This window comes from Lepisma saccharinum, chromosome 17, assembly GCF_977018435.1.
Source record: "Lepisma saccharinum chromosome 17, izLepSacc3.1, whole genome shotgun sequence".
NCBI lineage: Eukaryota > Metazoa > Arthropoda > Insecta > Zygentoma > Lepismatidae > Lepisma > Lepisma saccharinum.
In genome coordinates, this window is record NC_139245.1 from 6,707,988 (window position 1) to 6,726,435 (window position 18,448).

The following is an 18,448-nucleotide window of genomic DNA, read 5'->3' on the forward strand; positions in this document are numbered from 1 at the left end:
TGAAGCAGTTTTGAAGTTCTTGAGAGTTTTTCAAAATACTAACAAAAAGTATTAAGTTCTATTATAATAACCAGTGTTATACAATTAAGGCGTTAATAAAAACTTGTGCATTTTGCTTAACCGGAACACTAGCACTTTTTTAAAATACTCTTGGAACATTTCTATCAATATTAAAAAGTATTTTTAGGGAACGCCGAATAAGATGGGTTTAGCTAAGACGAATGATAGAATAGTGAAATAATAAGTTGAAGTATATTTAACATTTAAAGGATCATATAACTTTGGCCTGAATAAAGCTCTTATTTGTATTATTATTTAAGCTGCTTTTCTAGAAATTAGTTTAAACGATACTATAATGAGTGGCGGATCCAGAAGTTGCAGTTGGGAAGGGCGAATTTCAATCGGCTTCACCGAGAAATATTTAATTCAACTTATTTGGATGGGCATTCAGGGGGATACAGCTGTTCTCTCAAGGGGTATCGGGTTCGAGGAGCCTTTTGTGGAACGTTGTTCAGATCCAATTTAAACCGTAGGTCCAGTTGTATTGACCTATCTGAAGATAAAGTTGATTTAAACCAAACTTTGAAAAATATTCTTGACACTAAACTTGGTGATGAAAGAACATTTGAGCCTTCAAAACCATAAGGCATAACAATATACGTAACAACCTTGCAGTTGGTAGTGGTGGTCCCTGTATCCCCCTCCCCGTGGATCCACACCTAAGGGTAGAGTAAAGACGCCTAATATGAGGATGGTCCCTAATATGAGATAGCGGCCGATCTCGCATATGTGACGCCACAGGCAATCAATGACACATCAGATACATAGCACTTGGCAACTCTGTTAGTCTCTGAGAAAATGTGCTGTGGTCGTAGAACAGTGTAGATGTAGGACGTGTTGGAAGCATTTTGTCAAGGCAGAATATTTTGCAGAGGTGGAAAACATTGCGGGTTTCGCAGGTAAGTTAATTGGGAGACATAAAATCATTGATGTACAGTTAAAGGTAATGAACCAAGCAGTGAGCTGTCAGTTTTTGAAGATTCGTGATGGCAAATTTAAATGAAAACATGGCGGTTGTTTATTCGTGTACCAATGCTCCAAATATGAGAAAGTGAGTGGTTCCCAATGCGAGATATGTCTCATATTAAGGTAGCTTAGATTTATAATGTCTCAGCACATCGAGATTAAGTGAATGTTCTGATTTAGGCGAAAGTATTTTTATGATATGTAAAGGACCCGAGACCACCCGAACAACTAGTGTTACTCACCTTAAGCAGAAAACCAGTTCTTCCACCAGAAATTGAAGATGCATTGGAGTGATATTGCATAGAAATGGATAAAAGATACCTTGGACACTTCATGTGCATGCAGGTGAAGTGACCAGGTGCCAAGACTAGTGTGCTTCATGTGCGTTATGTATCGTATGAATTGAAGTAACCAGTGCTTACTTCAGTGATGACTTACTTGTATCTCATATTAGGACCCCATTTTCTCAAACCTCATTTTTACATAGTTTTGTATTTTTTATCACTATGTTTTTCAAGAACATTCTAGGGCAATTTTAGTTATTGAATTTCAACAACAACATGTCTGGCCATTGTATGCATTTGTCACATTCACATTGTTACATCATTGTTGGCTGTCATTCTCACATAAAAAAATGTGTCTCATATTAGGCGTCTTTACTCTAATAAGTAGGGAAAGGATTTTAAGGTGCGAAATTATGGTCGGAAAAGGGTAAAAAAAAAGGTTCTGAAAATGTTTTAAAAAAGGTGGTGATAAAATGCTCTCCTTTTCTGCGCCTTCTGTATATAATTCGCGCGGACCGCGTCGAGAACTCGTTTCTATCGAATAGGTTTCGTTGAAGTTTGTTTTCTCTCGCGGGTTTTGCTACATTATCTTGGGAACTACTGGGGCTGCAATGTTTATATTATACCTTTTCATAGCTCTCGTTCTGCTCTACAAAATGAGACTATAGGATTTTATATAGCTGCTCAAGAAGAGTGAAAATCATTTATTTCTCTGTCCAATTTTTAAACAAAACATGAAAGAAAAGGTACTGAAACATCAAAGTGTGTGTAAGCAGGGGATTTATGTGCTTATCTCACGAAAAGCTGCAACGATTTTATTAGATTTCACGTTCTAAAATAAATATTTCAAACGATCGGTGTGAAAACAGCTATATTTTTGGATAGGTGCTGCACCTTAAAATCCGCTCCCTAGTAATAAGAAATACTAAACTCCTTGACGCGACAGCTTTTTGAGGGCAAGGGCTCACAGGCGTCTTTCTTTTCGTTGGGTGACGCGTGTCTAGCGCAGTAATTGCATCGTCCATCGTGTAACTTGCGTTTACTGAACCTAAGTATTTGAAAGCTTGAACATTTCCAATGTTATTTAACGGCTATTAAGTCGGATTTCTAGAACATTTCTTGCACTTGTCTTTAGTTGTGTTTAGCTTTACGCGAGTCTCTATTGTTGTTGTTAGCGGGTATTTCAGAAATAATTGAGGGGTTACAAAAATTTATTGTAACTAAACTATTGAACTTACGTTAATGAAACCAGTCCAGAATGATCGAGGACCGTAAACAGTTTGTGCGTGTGTGTTTTGTTAAGATGCGAGTTCATATCTCTACCGCTAGGCGACACTCAAATCGCCCACATCACTCAGTGTTTTGTTCAATGTTTTGGTCCCCAAGATCACCGGTCCTTACACCGTGTGACTTCTTTTTGTGGCGTTTCATCAAAGACAGGGTATAAGTCTCACCGAAGCCGCATGATATCGCAGCGATGACACTATGGAGAGGCCCATGTTAATGCGAGTGTGGTAAGAACAAGACTATGTGTAGATGCGTGCTTGGCACCCGTGGTTGTTGTTGATTTGTTGTTTTAAGTCCACTTTATGCACAATAAGGCTAATCGGGACTGGACCTACAGTTTAAAGTTTATCCGAACCACTTGTGCCTCCACCGGGTATCGAACCCGGGACCCCTTGATTACAAGGCAACAACGCTACAACTGCGCCATCGGGGAGGCCACTGTTACCAGTGGTGCACGCATTGAACATTTGCAGTGTCAAATAAAAACTGTCTGCGTTCCTCGTTCATTCCAGGCTGGTTTCATTAACGTAAGTACAATACTGTACTTGCAATACATTTTTGTATTTCTGAAACACCCTGTATTTTCGCCCAATCTTCGATCTAGCCACCGATTGAAGATTGGAAGGAACCTCATTCTGAAAGTCAGGTTTCTCGTAAAACGGAACAGATTGATATTTGACACCGGTACGACCATGCCACTTTAGTATTGACGCATGTGTGAAAGAACTCCATATGGTGTTCATCTATTGTGCAGAGCGTAGTGAACGCACCGTTCAGAATTCCACAATGACGTGAAACCCTTTGGTGCTGCAGTCTCTGTGGTATTAATCGATAGCGCTCAGCAACTTCTACTGCGTCACGGAGGTAGATGGCTCTGGGTGCCACTTCGTGATAAGAGAGTAAGTATGAGCTGTAGACGTGAAAGAAACGAGAAACTTCAGGACCAACTTCATTTTTGGCATCGATCGGCAAAGTTCCATCGCAATTGAAGTTTAGTCTAAGGCCAGGTACACACTTGCGTACTTTTTAGTTGGCTGCTGTCGAAATTATATCATCAGCATACTGCGTAACTAATTGGCCACGAAAAATTCATTCGGCTCGTTTCTTCTTGTCACTCACTCATGTTCTTTAGATTAGAGGGTGCGACATATTATCTGAACACGAGTATTCATTTTGTTCAGTAAGTTCAATGTTATTTGTGGTAACGTCGGTAAATCTGTCTTTTTATCCGATAAGAATCGCCACCAATTGAAGAATCGGTCACACACCTGGCAATATCGTATACTATAGCTAATGAATATCGTATAAAAGGTAAGGATTTATTTATAAATCTATTGGTAATGGTAAACCCTCCTCCCAAGTATGTTCCGAGTGTGGTGACGAGCGTAGGTTTTTGTGTGTGTAATCAGGGGTTCTGGCAGGAGCGTATATTTTCTAGGCTAGCTAGGCTATCTGCGAAGCCTGGAGTCTAGATAATAAAACACAGGAGAAAAATCGATAAGAAATTGTAAATAAAATTATTCATATCAGTGAGATGATGATGGTGATTCTGGAGTTGCCAACCTGATTTCTTGTGAGTTGGCAACCTGATTTCCTATGAGTTGGCAACCTGATTTCCTATGAGTTGGCAACCTGATTTCCTATGAGTTGGCAACCTGATTTCTTATGAGTTGGGAACCTGATTTCTTAGGAGTTGGCAACCTGATTTCTTATGAGTTGGCAACCTGATTTCTTAGGAGTTGGTAAACTTATTTCTATTCATAGCCTAGGACCATGTGGCATAGTGAGATAGCCCATATCTTGGCCTCAGTATACGCCACTGGCGTTCTGGGTTCAAATCCCTTGTATTTCCTTTCCGATCTCTTTAGACAGTTAAGTAGTCAGAACCGCCATAGTTCATTCGAAAAAGCGGCTGGCTGGCCACGCTGGAGACCCTGGTTCAATTCTAGTATTGGGTTATCCCAGAAGGATTATTTCATGCTCATGCATTCATGTAGCCTCTCAATTGGTGCGATGAAGGCATTGAGCGCCTGGTGCTGACCACATCATCTTCATTATGGCCGCGTCCAGAATGTATGGTACAATACCCTACTTCCACATCCCACATGTGCTTTCATGGTACGGTGCGATTCACAGGAAATGGCTTACCTGCATCTACAATTGAGACCTGCAGTGCTAGAGACGGTAGGGCGCCCGACTGTCACGTGGGAGACCCGGGTTCGATTCCTGGGGTGGGTGATTTCAGGTGCGTAATTCTTCCAGCAATGTATCTGCAAGGAGCGGCTCTTGGGTGCACCCAGCCTCTGACGATTGTCGGAGCTTGATGCCGATCGTATCACCACCAATGGCCGTGGTTTTGAATGTTATGGCCCTACCTACACATTCCCCTATACCGTCACGGCAAGTAGCTATATGCAGAGGGTAGTTAACCTTTTTTTTTTTACCCCTAACCATTTATTATTCTCATCGTTGAGTTTAAATTACAGAGACAAGGTATAAACTCGACGTAAATCACTAAAATATATCACCATAAGTTACCATAAGCTATCAGAACATACTGTGGTTATTTTCTTGCTGCGTTACGCCCATCATGGCCGAAAAACTCTACAGCACATTATAAATTAGTCCTGCAGAATAGAGGCATAGCAAGAACCCATGTCAAATTACACGTGAAAGGTAATTGTGCTGAATTATACAGACCATGCCATGGAAACGGACGCTGAATTATCGTCGCAATTAAGCTTCCAAGGTTGTGAAATGATCTCCTTCCCTGTTTAAGAATTTATGGCACACGGATGCTAATTATAAGCTCAGGATCCTCGGTTTACAAGGACAATCTGCTGGTCATTGTGGGTATGAGACCTTTTTACCCGTTTACATTTTTGGGAATTGAAACTACAAAAATAACGTTAACAATAGCGGGTATGAGAAATGTCATTCTACAAAGCGTTTTCTTATTGTACATGATTTTGACTGATTTTGTGTCGCCCCTTTCAGCACATTTAAGATGATGATGAATGATGACACAAAGCTACAACCATGCTCAGGTCGAATCTTGAACCTAGAAGATTCAGTGGCAAGGTCGACACTTATTTATGTAGAAGCTAAAGCGAGATGTATGCACACAGAACTCAAAATGTGTCACTTGACACAAATATGTTGCCTCTAGTAACAGTTCGGGGTGGCTACTCACCGGGAATTCCTTGAATTCCGGGAATTCTGCGTGAATTTCTCGCAGAAGACGTGAAGAATTTCTACTTTTAAAAATCCAAATCCCATGTAATTTCTAAATACAGTAAACCCTCGTTAACACGAATCCCAAGGGACCAAAAAAATCAAGAGTTCGTGTTAAAAGAATTCGTGCTAACCGGTGATTTTCGGTCTTGTTTGCAGATCTATGCCTGTCTGCTTCCTCTTGGCCATGACTCCCGTCTTACTGCTTGCAACTGGATGTTACTCGTACTGGCTACGTCTTAAAGAATAGAAAAACACATTTGAACACATTGTTGATCTGAATCTGTTGGTTACAATACTGTATAAGATGATTGTTGACAAGATGATAGAGATTGTTGATAGAGATTGTTACATACCTAGCAGAGGAACGACAGAGGGACAACAGAAAAAAATTATGAAAAACTTTGAAAGTTCGTGTTACATGAAATCTAATGACGCAACGGACTAAAAAGCAGTTCGTAATTCGTTGTAACCGAAATTCGCGTTAACCAATAAAACTTTCAATAAGATATAATACATCCCTGCCGGGACCAACATTTTGTTCATGTTAACCGAGTGTTCGTCTTAAGCGAGTTTGTGTTAACGAGGGTTTACTGTATTTACAAATGCCGAAGTTTTTCGTAGTTTAATTTTTATTTTTATGGACAACGGAAATAAAAGCAGCGTAGAAAATAAAACAGAATTCTCTCAATTCGTTTACTTTGTTAGTGTCATTTGCAGAGTCATCTATCGGACAGATGGAAGATTATTACAAGATAAGATATCTCGAAATTCAAAAGTTAAATTTGAGTTTGAAATCCTTATACAATTAACATTTTTTTCGTAGATTATTGTATCCTGTAATATTTGTGACTTGTGTCCATAGGAGTCTGAGAAGGCGAAATGACAAATTTAAATTCCGCACCTTAAATTAAATATTTTAAATGTTTAATTTAATTAGAATTTTTGGATACATTGGAATCACACAGACACTTTATATTGTAAACGTGTGTGTGGGTGCTGAGAGGCGGTAAGCGTCTGGCTTCTGATTGGCTGCCATTCCGGAAGTTAATGCAGCGTTCCTTCAAGTTAACGCTAGATGGCAGGGTTCAAATTAACAGTTTAAATTTTAAATATCCATTCCGACAATATAAGAAACCCATTTATACTAAGGTTGATATTTTAGCACAATTATTTAAATCAATGTTTTAGAAGACAGAAATCAGAACTCATCTTGAAGTGAATGATTTTTCTAATTAAAGTCATATCAGTGCAAGCATTGTAACTACCAATGACAATTGAGAAAATTATGTATGTTCAACGTATATAATTTTAAACATTATATTTATTATATAAACGTATATTTCTTAACATAATTTCGACAATCTGATTACAAACTTTATTACTATATAATCACGAGTCTTATTTTTCCATACGAAGAAACAAGGAACAATGGACATGGAACATAAACACTTCCGGTGCACACAGCCAATAAGAAAGCTTTATATACCTCTGGTTCTGCAACACTATCGTCTTGTACCTTGAATGTTTAGGAAAGTTCGCTTTGAAACCCGGGAATTATACTTGAATATTGTCATTGTCCTAGAGAGGCCACCCTGAACACATTAAAACGCATAAAGTGGTAATGGTACATCAAAATACATACAAAATGCATAAAAGGGTACTTTTATCAACGGCTGTTGCATGTGATGCACTAGAAGTCATCAGTTGAGTAGATCAGAATTACACACTTAACTCTTTCAATTGATGAATAAAAGTGCATGAACTTTGATTTTTGTGTGTGAAATTCGTTATTCCCCTCATAAGTTTCAATGTACACTCACCGGCAATAAAAAAATTGACACCTATATCCTGAAATACTCTCTTCCCTGCAAGGCGTTTTGCGTGTTGTCTAACTCGAAGGGGCTGGTAGAAGGTATAGGTGATCTAGGTTTCCCATTGTTATTGCTGGTGACTGAGTTTAGCTACCCCTCCACTTTCTCCCCATTGTGGACGGCCATATTTAGTTGTATGCGTGTGAAGAGAGAGACTAATTTTGTTTTCCTACTTTCGTCTCAGATCACAGAGATCAGTCTCATGTGTTTTTCTTTGTCTTTTTAGGTTCTCGGGTACCTGTCACGTCGGAATATAAGGTAAGTGTTGCATGCAAAAATCATATTTATGTTTCTTGCAGGCACTGAACTATCGAGTGAAATTGAAGGCAAATATGAGGACGAACATAGAAAAATAAAGTTAGTTAAATGTTCAGCACGAAATGTTAATTAAAAATAAATAATGGTGACTAAATTGAATTTGTCGTCTCGCTATCAACATTTGTGATAGTGAAGAGCAAAGATGTAAAGAGAGTAGCCTTTTTCTGAGCTGAGTGAAAGGGGTGTGGGGTGGGCTATGTACAATCAAGTCACATGCACCTACACTGGAGCGGGACAATTTTCGATACTGCCAACCCTGGACACATGCGGAAAAAAAAATATGACAAAAATGATAAGCCCTATTGCTCTGTTGCAAGACTGTTACAGATATATTTGTTGCGAAACTAATTGAATAAGAAGCTTTATAATAAAATAAATATTATATGTCATTCATACTATGAAAATAGTACTAGTGTACTCAAATTTATTACATTTATGTATGCCACTATACAGTATCGTACGATATCATTTAGTGTGAAAATAGTGTTAAAAGTTATAAGATAGCACTTTGAGGAAAATTGCTACTTAGCACGTTCTGCCGAAGATTGCTCGGTGCATGGGCCATGTTCTCTCATAGCTGGCCATGTATGCTGTTTGCTAGCTGGACTGATCTTATTGATTTGTAAACGCTTTTAAGATAGGTGTAGTTCGTCTGCGTTAGTCAACACCATCGACGCAAGTACGCATGCGCTAACTTGGCGAGTCCACTGGCAAAATAGGGATGATGACTGCAAGTGCGTATGCGCCAACTGGACGAGTCCATTAGCAAAGTTGGGGTAACGGTTGCGGGTTCAACGCGAATGTTGAATGTTCAATGTTTGATCCACTTCGAGAGGCTTTGTTATAAATATCGCAAATCATAAACAGAAAAAAAAATCGAGCGGTAGTACACAACTGAAGGCACACGAGTGGTCGAACGATTTTTTTAAGCTTTTGGGACCATTCGTGAGTAATCAAAGTTATAGGTCGAATCTATTAGAGTTAATTGCTAACGTAAACACTTGTATCTTGTTTCTAGTATTCCCACCCCCCCCCCTTAAACAAAAAAAATTGTGTACCTGGCAGAGATAATTCTTACGTGACGCAACAGTTGAATAGACTGTGTTATCAGGCGCCTGACAACATCAAACAGCATATTGCCTAAATGTAAAGAACAGCACGCACACAAGTGAAAATTGCTTAACACACACACACGATTGAAGGTGGACTTAGAATGACTTTATGTATTTTTAATTTTAAATTTTGCATTGTTCCACCGAGAAGAAAATTCTCGTTGTCTGCTTACTACGAAAATCAAATTTTCAAATATAAATTAGTCAATAAATGTTTGAAGCAGTATTTATTTCAGAATTTCATATGATTTGTGAAAATAACTGTTGACATTTTCACGGAAATGACAAGTATAACTGGACAAGCTGAAGCGTCAGTAGTTACAGGAAATCTCAGAAGAGGTCAGCACTATGTTTTTCTTTAATTATGAAAGGATTTTGAAACAGAAAGGAATTCAGAATCACTCGAATGAAGGGAAAAGAATAGGATTTTTTTCATTCTCACATTTACCAGTAGTTCAGTATATTAAGTATTAGCTTGGAATTATTGAATTTATTTGTCTTCATCGTTAATCATATTAATAATATGGAATGAAGTGTGTAATATGAAATCTTACGTGGTGCATTCAATTTATGGCATTAGACTTCTGTTATTTCTGTACCGAATCACATGTGTATGTGTGCTGTACAGGATGAGAGAGTCATATTTCCCTTGACAAATTATGTGTGTAAATTGAATTACAGTGCTCCTGATGCGGCGTTCAGATCACTGGCTAGTTTGAAATATGAACAAATTTACTCGCATGCATCGGGCCACGGGAGGAGGTCGAAATCGTCCGTCGACCCCTTCCCGGAAATTTGCATTGTTCATTTCAAGTTATAGAAAATCAGAGCTTGTTATATTTATTGTTAATAACATAAATACATTTCAATCAGTTAGTATTCGAACAGAATAACAAAGTAAAAATGCGTTAAATCGAAAGAAAAAAGAGTTTAAAATACAGGAACCAGTTTATATTTTCATATCCTACTGTTGAAACCAAAGAATAATTTGTTCACAGCATAGGCGTAGCTAGAACTTTATATTTGGGTGTGCACAAAGAAAAAAAAATGAGGTCTTGTACCTTTTTAATAGCATATTGTGCAACACAATCACTTGGCTCTTTAACTGCACTGATGTTTGGAAAGGAATATAAATTCACTAAATGACAGTGTTGAAAATTTCTGAATATATATAGTAGAAAAAATCAAATTGCAAGAAATTACACACACACAAAATGTTCATAACTGTTACAAACAAATACATCAAAATACACGTCATCTATAACAAGAGACGTCTGTCAAAAGGTACAATGTTCTTAAACTCATCAATAACTTCATTTGCATCAATAGACTAAGCTTTTTCCTGTTCCACAAATAGCAATAGCAGGGCTTCCAATCTATCCTGCTTCTGAGTTGCTCTTAATTTAGTTTTAACTTGGGTAAGCTTGGAGAAAGCTCTCTCTCACACGTGCAGCTTGTGACAGGTATACAAGAAAGGCGCTGCAGTACAGAGTAGAATGCAGTAAATATCTTCCTTCACCAATGACATCAAAAAATCGAAAAACTATAGACACCCGTTTCATCAGCGATAATGCACACGTTTGTACCAAGTAATGACATTTTCAACTTCTTACAAACTGCCGCTTATTTTCTCTCTTATTGAAATATCTGTCTTTAATTCTCTTTGATAAAGCAGCCCATTAGGGTGTGCCTATGCACACCCGGCACACCCTGTAGCTACGCCTATGGTTCACAGTTTCAAAATTCCGAATATTGGTTTTGTGTGAGAGGTCACATGACATAAACCCTATGACTAATATGTCCTAGCTTGTAATTAAAGCTTTTTCATGTACGAGGTGTGTACAATTAAATAACAAAATAACTCTGCACTGTAACTGTACAAAATGTAAAGAAAATAATGTAAACAAGTTATGCTGGATATTCTGTCATCGGACCGAGTAAAAAAATCTCCCAATGATATAATAATAATGATAATTACATTTATTTCTACTATTCAAGTTTTACCAATGGCCTGACCATGCATAAGTTAATTTTGTGAAGAAGAATGTCGAATGGTAACAATGTGAGATATGATTTGTAATTGGCAGCTGATTACATTTATACCCACTAAATAAACTATGTTTTGTTTTTTCATCGCGCGTAAATTCTGTCAGTTTCAGCATCTGCGTCTAAGGTAACATAAACATTTAAAATATTTTTTATGGTTAAGGAAGAAAGCGAAAAAAAAGAGGAAAGGAAACTTCCAATTTCTTGCTTTAGAGTGGCACGTACTTAGAAGGAAGCTGTAAATGACTTAATTGCGGCCTGTTAGTGACAACAACGTGTAACGGACTAACACGATACTTCCTTTTTATACAGTTGTAAGAAGTTGTAAAAGACAAGAAAGAAGTTCTCACCGTGACACGTAAGGTGACAACCTTGTTCTCTGAGATGTTCTGAACAGTGTAGAAATTATAGAATGAAAAACTTCACAGTAAAGGAAGAAGTTCTTTAATTCAAATTCAGCTTTATTTACACATAGACCTACACAGTGGCGGCGATTGGGGGTAACTGCCCCCATACCCCCACCTAATCGCCGCCACTGAGCCTATAGTTGAAAGTTGGATTCGAGCCTCCGAAGACACTGCTAGCCAGACAGGAAGTAGGCGTTTAATGTGTGTTTATTCTTTTATCTGTTTCATCTAATCATCATTCATCCTCATCGCCGCGCTTAAGCTAAAGAGAAAAGGGTTAGTAACCAAAATGAACGCATGTAATTGTAACTACTGAAATTCTCCCTTAGCTAGTAATTTCTGTTTCTTCATAAGCCCCGCCCAGTTCGCTCCTTTAATATATTGCACTCACTCCTATAGTTGGTAACAAGGTGCAAGAGCGAGTCGTCCACTTCTTTCACGTGGCGCGTGCTAACCAATCAAATGAAGCAGCAGACAGGCATTTGTGGAATCTTCTGAACTTGAACACCGTTATTCTTGGATACAGCGTCTGTTTGGTTGAACGCAATTTACTTGCACCAGCCTGACACTGGGATACCCCCTACACTACACCTAGTGTGAAAAAGCTCAGTGAATTAGATGGGGTCCGTACATAGGCGTAACTTGGCGGGGGCAAAATTATCAGGCTACTAAATTGAAAAGTTAAGGAAACTTTTGTTAACCTCTTGGTAACTGAGTAACAAAGTATTGAAGTGTATTTTTTTTATGATTGTGCAAATGTAAGCTATTCAGAAAAATAGTTCTGGACACTATTTTTATGGAATGGAAAACTTATTAATTCTGCCCCTCCCCAAGTTAAGTCCCAAGTTTGATTTTGCCCCTCCCCCAAGTCCCAAGTTTGATTCTGCCCCTCACCTCTAAGTCTCCGTATCTACTTTCATTCTGCCCCCCCAAGTTAAGTCCCAAGTTTGATTCTGCCCCCTCAAAAGTTAAGTCCGAAGTTTCATTCTGCCTTCCCCCCCCCCCAAAGTTAAGTCCCAAGTTTGATTTTGTCCCCCCACCAAGTTAAGTCCCAAGTTTGATTCTGCCCCCCACCTCTAAGTCAAGTCTCTAGTTTCATATTGCCCCCCCCCCAAAGTTGTCACAATTTTGATTCTGCCCCTACCTCTAAGTCAAGTCTCTAGTTTGATTTTGCCCCCCCCCCACAAAGTTAAGTCCCAAGTTTTATTCCCCCAATTTAAGTCCCAAATTTGATTCTGCCCCCCCCAAAGTTAAGTCCCAAGTTTCATTTGCCCCCCCCCCCCAAAGTTAAGCCCCAAGTTCGATTTTACAAACCCAAAATTAGGTCCTAAGTTACGCCCATGGGTCATTATCTCCATCAGATCGAGTGCTACAGCCTGTTAGAAATAAGTTTGTTTCCGCTAAATCTTCTGACTAATGCCGCGCCGCGCACTTGAGTGAAATAGCCAGCCAATCAGCTTCACTTACCTTTTGCTGAGGCCGTGATTGGTTCTTTCTTTGGCGCGCTTGCTAAGTCAGCGAAAATTTGGCACGAATATGAAGGTGAAAGAGTTACGATCTATAGGAGCCAAGCGCACTAAGTATCGGGTATAGATTGTGGAAGCCAGACACGTAACAGGCGGGACCTGTGCGGGGTTTGAGCGACCAATCATTTCTCTCTTTGTACAAAAATGTTCAACGGTTCCAGCGGAAATGCATGGATCGTTTTCCGGTGTAGGTTGATAGCGTTGTAAATCAATCTTGTTTTTCACGTTAACTGGACAATGTGGTGCAGATAGGGCGGCCGGTTAACCTGCACACCACGTGAGAAATGACGTAATTTATGATTGTCTTCCCTCGTTCCCAAGCCCGGGGTGTTCTGCATCTCATTTCGGTCCCCCCGTTTTTCACGTCAATTTCACAGGTGGGATATATAGCACCGGAACTACGAATGGAAGGAACACACCCGTCCCAGAAGAAAAAGGGGACTGCTCACGACGCTAGGGGTCCTGGGTTCGAATCGCGTGGATTTTTGTGAGTGTTCTTTCATCAATTTCATCATGTCTTCACTTATCCCTATCTTCGCAAATTAGCCAAAAGTGGCACAAAAAGTGAAGTAAAATAATGCAAATCAATCAATCAATCGTTTAGGATTGACTGGAGGGTGGACAAATTATTTTCAGTTAGACTCTGTGTTTCTTTGGTGGTTATGGGTACAAATCAGTGATGTGCGTCTACGCGTAAACAATTATAGACTACATTCTACACGAAGACTATTTTATACACGTATTTTACGTAATCTATGTAAACAACATGGCGAAATGTGATAACTTAGCAAAGGGCGCCGTGGAATTATAAGAAAATTATACTGCGTATCAGTTGCTGATGTGTGAAGAGAAATTTTCATACTCTTTCTTCCAAATTCGAACAATTTCTCACGTAGGAAGAAACCTAATATAGGAAATATTCTAGTGTTTTATGAGAAAAAGACCACTATTGCGTCACGACTGCCATCTGTTGTTGTTTTTTGCATACTATTTATCTTCTTCCATAGTTGATAATGGAAGAGAGGAGAAATTTTGTTGTAAATAGGATTCTTTTCATTTCCTTAGGAACCTATATAGTTGAATATGTCACTTTCATGAAACCCTTGAAATTTAATTTTAATGCACTTTAGATCGTCTACGTAGTCTATGTAAATACAACCCAATGTAATCTACGCGTAGATTACGTGTAGACAACGCATGTAGAACGAAACTTATAGTCTACGGCACATCACTGGTCTATTTCTCTATCTTGCCGCGTGTCTATTTCTTTGTCTATATTTTGCCTCTCTTTCACCCGTTTTTTTATAGATTAATTCTTCTCTCTTCCCCTTTCTTTTATCTATTCTCTTTCCCTTTTTCCTCAGTTTCACTTTTTTCTCTCTTTCTCAGTTTTCTCTTTTTCACTTTACTCTTTATTTCCCTCCGTTTTTCTTTCTCTGTTCCTCAGTTTCTGCATTTCTTTCTTCATGTCTCTTTCCCTCCGTTTCTCTACTTTTTCCTTCTCTTCCTTTCTTATTCCTTTTCTCTTCTTCTTTCCACATATTCTCTTTCTTTGTCTCTAGTATGTTTCTTTTTCTCCTATATGAGTGAAAATTTCTCACTTTAACTATTTTGGTTGGCCAAGAGTATTTCATTCTGGGTAGGGCCTACTCTCACCCACCCGGAGGCGACTCTCCTCAACATACGAGGGCTATTTTTTTTCAACCTCCGATAGGGCATGAAACCATAACCACAGTGAATAGCGAAATGGGTTTATTGACAAAAGTTACGTACACGTATAATCTACTTTTCAACGTAATCACCAAGAAGATTCAGACATTTATCGTACCGATGCACCAGCTTTCCAATACCCTCTGCAAAGAAAGGTGCCGCGTGTCTGTTGAGCCAGGCCTGCCGAAGCTCCGCATTGGTGTGGAAGCACCAAACACTTCATCGTCGCCGGGAAAAGGTGGGAAGTCACTCGGCGCCAGGTCTGGGTTGTAGGGAGGGTGATCAAACACTTCCCAGTGGATTCGTTGAAGGTCTTGGGTTGATGCACCAACATGCGGTCGGGCATTCTCACGAAGCAAGACAATGCCCGAAGACAGCATGCCTCTCCGGCATACAGCTCATTCGACGGTGAATTTGCGCTGCATTGTGCCCCTCTGCCTGTCGAAATCGTATCACACTACGCACATCGCACTTGGCGGGAGAGTCAATTGTAGCAGACATCTCTACGCGTCCGTCGCTCAGCTTCAACTGAAGCGTTGGACTTGGCAGTGGTGGTGGTAGTGGCAGGGGGAACGCCAATCACGCTGCGTGACGCCCCGCTTCCTCACGCTTCATATTCCTCCTGGCGGCACCATCGGAGGTTGAAAAAAAACAGCCCTCATATATCATAGATACAGCGAAGTTCTGGGTTGGAGTCCCGGCCTGGGCATGGATGATTGTCCTTTCAATCTTATCTAATCATCACTCATCCTCACCGTCGTGATTAGCCAAAAGTGGAAGAACAAACAAAAATACAAATGCAAAGTTTAGAACTTGTCCTGACTAGAGGGTTCGATACCCTGGCACAGTGGTTCAGATCCCACTGTAGCTCCAATCCCGATTAGCCCTTCTTGTATAAAGTGGTCTCGAAACAATAAATCAATCCATTTAGAAGCAACGTTGCCAAACTTTATACTCGTGATTTAAGTACTTGTTTGGTAACACTTTGTGACTTAATCCGGAGTTCATGCCTCACTGTCATACACTGCTACACTCGGAGAACTAAATGCATCATATCGATTGATGCACCAGAATGCATCGATTGATGCACAAAAGTGTGTTTTATGGCTTCTGTAAAGAATCAGATTCACGTTTGATGCATTTTGGTGCATTTTTTGTATGTGGTGAAAGAAACACCAAAGTGCATCATTTGATTCAAGTGAGGATTTATTTCAGTCGAGATGCACTTCAGTGCATCAGTCAATGCGTTTTAATGCACCTTGATGCGTTTTGATGCACCAGAATGCATCTTTTTTGATGATGCAGGAAGGTGCATCAAGGAACATCAGCTGATGCACTGAAGTGGATCTCGACTGAAAGAGATCCTCACTTGAATCAAATGATGCACTTTGGTGTTTCTTTCACCACATACAAAAATGCACCCAAATACATCAAACGTGAATCTGATTCTTTAAAGAAGCCATAAAACACACTTTTGTGCATCAATCGATGCAGTCTGGTGCATCAATCGATATGATACATTTTGTTTTCTATGTGTACGTTAACCCTTTGCTGACAAGGGTAACCGTTTCGGAACGCTGAACCAAGCTTATATCAGACACTTGCTGCAAAACTTTGTCGTTAGTCCTGGGCAGGGAACCGTGCAACTTTATCGCAAACGAATCCTATAAGAAAACATTAAAACGGGGCAAAAATCGCATGACTCATGCAATGCCATACAACACCCAAGGCCACAACGCAAAGCACCGTGTCCAATCAGACCGCATTTAGACACAGGAGGGTTCGGGTGTACAGATCACCTGTGTGATGTCATTCACACACATGAGACCAGCCACCAGTAACAGATGGTCAAGGCCACATCCGCTCAATATTTCCGCACGAGAGAGTCAAACATTGCATTGCGTGAGCCACGCCAAACGCAGTGGACCGTGCCAGCCACACGCCCACCCTGACTCATCCTTATATCCAGAGGAATCGCCATGTGCTGCTAAGGATAAATCACGGTAGAAAAACTCGTGACATTAATGGAATGGGTACAGCACGCTACCTGAGGCGGGAAGACTGTAAGAGAAACGGCAGATGTTGTTTTGGCACGAAAATCATGCTGCCCACAGCTCCCTTCGTTCTCGCATTGTGGTCACTTGGTAATTTGGGAGCATCAATCTCAAACTGAAGCCACGTTACACCAAACTGACCCGCCTAACCTACTCACGTATTCATCTAAAGGCGAAAATATGCACAGTAAATACAACATAAAATTCCATACATAGGCGCCGACTCCATGGGGCTTGGGGGGCTCGAGCCCCCCCCTCCAATGTTAACGATGTGGTGGCAGAGCCCCCTAAATAATTTTGCTTAAGAGGATATAATGTATTATTTTGTTTCTCTTGTAAAGTTTACTCTGAATTGTGCCACATGAACGTAACTTTAAATACACATTTGAAATGTTCTAGACCATCAACTTTGGGGGGCTGTGACCAGAGACAGCAAAACACATGACTTATTACTATATACTAAGTATACAATTATGAGTATTGTTAACATTTTTACTAAAAAAAAGTTTCAAAAGAAGATGTGCATGAACTAGGAGTGTGGATGGGACGTTCTGGCTACAAATGGCTCTGGCATGACATTCAGAACGAGATCATTGATATATTAGGAAGATCTGTTTTGCGCTCCGTGGTAGCAGATATTAAAAGTCGGGAATATTTTGCTATTATGGTTGACGAAACTTGTGACATATCCATCCGTGAACAATTGACATTTTGCATTCGAACAGTAATTGAATATTTTTGAGGTATTCATGGGCTTTTACGAGATTCCGAACACTACTGAGGCCAAAACTTAAAAAAAAGAGGGAGTGAGTCATTCATTAATTTATTTCAATGATCAGAGCCCCCCCCCCAATAATTTTGACAAGTCGGCGCCCCTGATTCCATACCCACCAAGCTTTAATAATACCCCCGGTTAAGTTACTGAACACGATAAATCTCTCTTTATTCGTCCAGCAGTTGCATATAATAATTGCCATCCTCATCGTCGCGATTAACCAAAAATAGATAGAAAAGTGACGTAAAGATGAAGGGAAATACGTACAAATACCAAACGTTTTAGTTAGCTTTCAGACCGAAGTGACACGCTGGGAACGAACAACATTTCACACCGCACTAGCCTTCGTTCGATTGGTGAAATCCTCAAGCGCCTGTTGCTTCCCGCTTCGGTGTGAAATGTCTCTTAGTGTGCAAATGAATAGAGAATATACCAGGGATTTTTCACTAATAGCATAAGAGGAGTATGTTCTCTTCCTTGGTCAAGTCATCTATCTGTCGTTTCTTTTCTATAGAAGTAATTGAGAGATATGCCCTCTCGTGGGAGCTGCGTCTGTGGCCGAGGGTTGAGTGTTCGTCATCATCTTGCCTCTAGGTTTTGGGTTCGAATTTCGGAAAGCATATGCGGCTTCATTAAGTTTCTTTCTTCATATCTTTGTACATTAACCTACACTAGATAATATAAAAAAAATAATAAGCCGATTCCATTGACCTGAATCTTCGACTCATCATTTATAGATCAGGGCATCTACCAGTCAAGTAAGTCATGAAAGTCAAGAAAAAGTCAAGAAATTAT

At 39.7% G+C, this 18,448-nt stretch overlaps 1 protein-coding gene across 6 annotated transcripts in view; it reads left to right on the forward strand.

The window, feature by feature from the left end:
• spir (spire type actin nucleation factor) overlaps positions 1-18,448 on the forward strand; it is a 322,402-nt gene that overhangs the window by 68,151 nt on the left and 235,803 nt on the right. For all 6 annotated transcript variants that reach the window (XM_083138861.1, XM_083138867.1, XM_083138863.1 and 3 more), the window contains exon 2: positions 7,932-7,963. In XM_083138861.1, the coding sequence (XP_082994987.1) occupies positions 7,932-7,963 (32 nt within the window). The remainder of the gene's footprint in view (positions 1-7,931; positions 7,964-18,448) is intronic.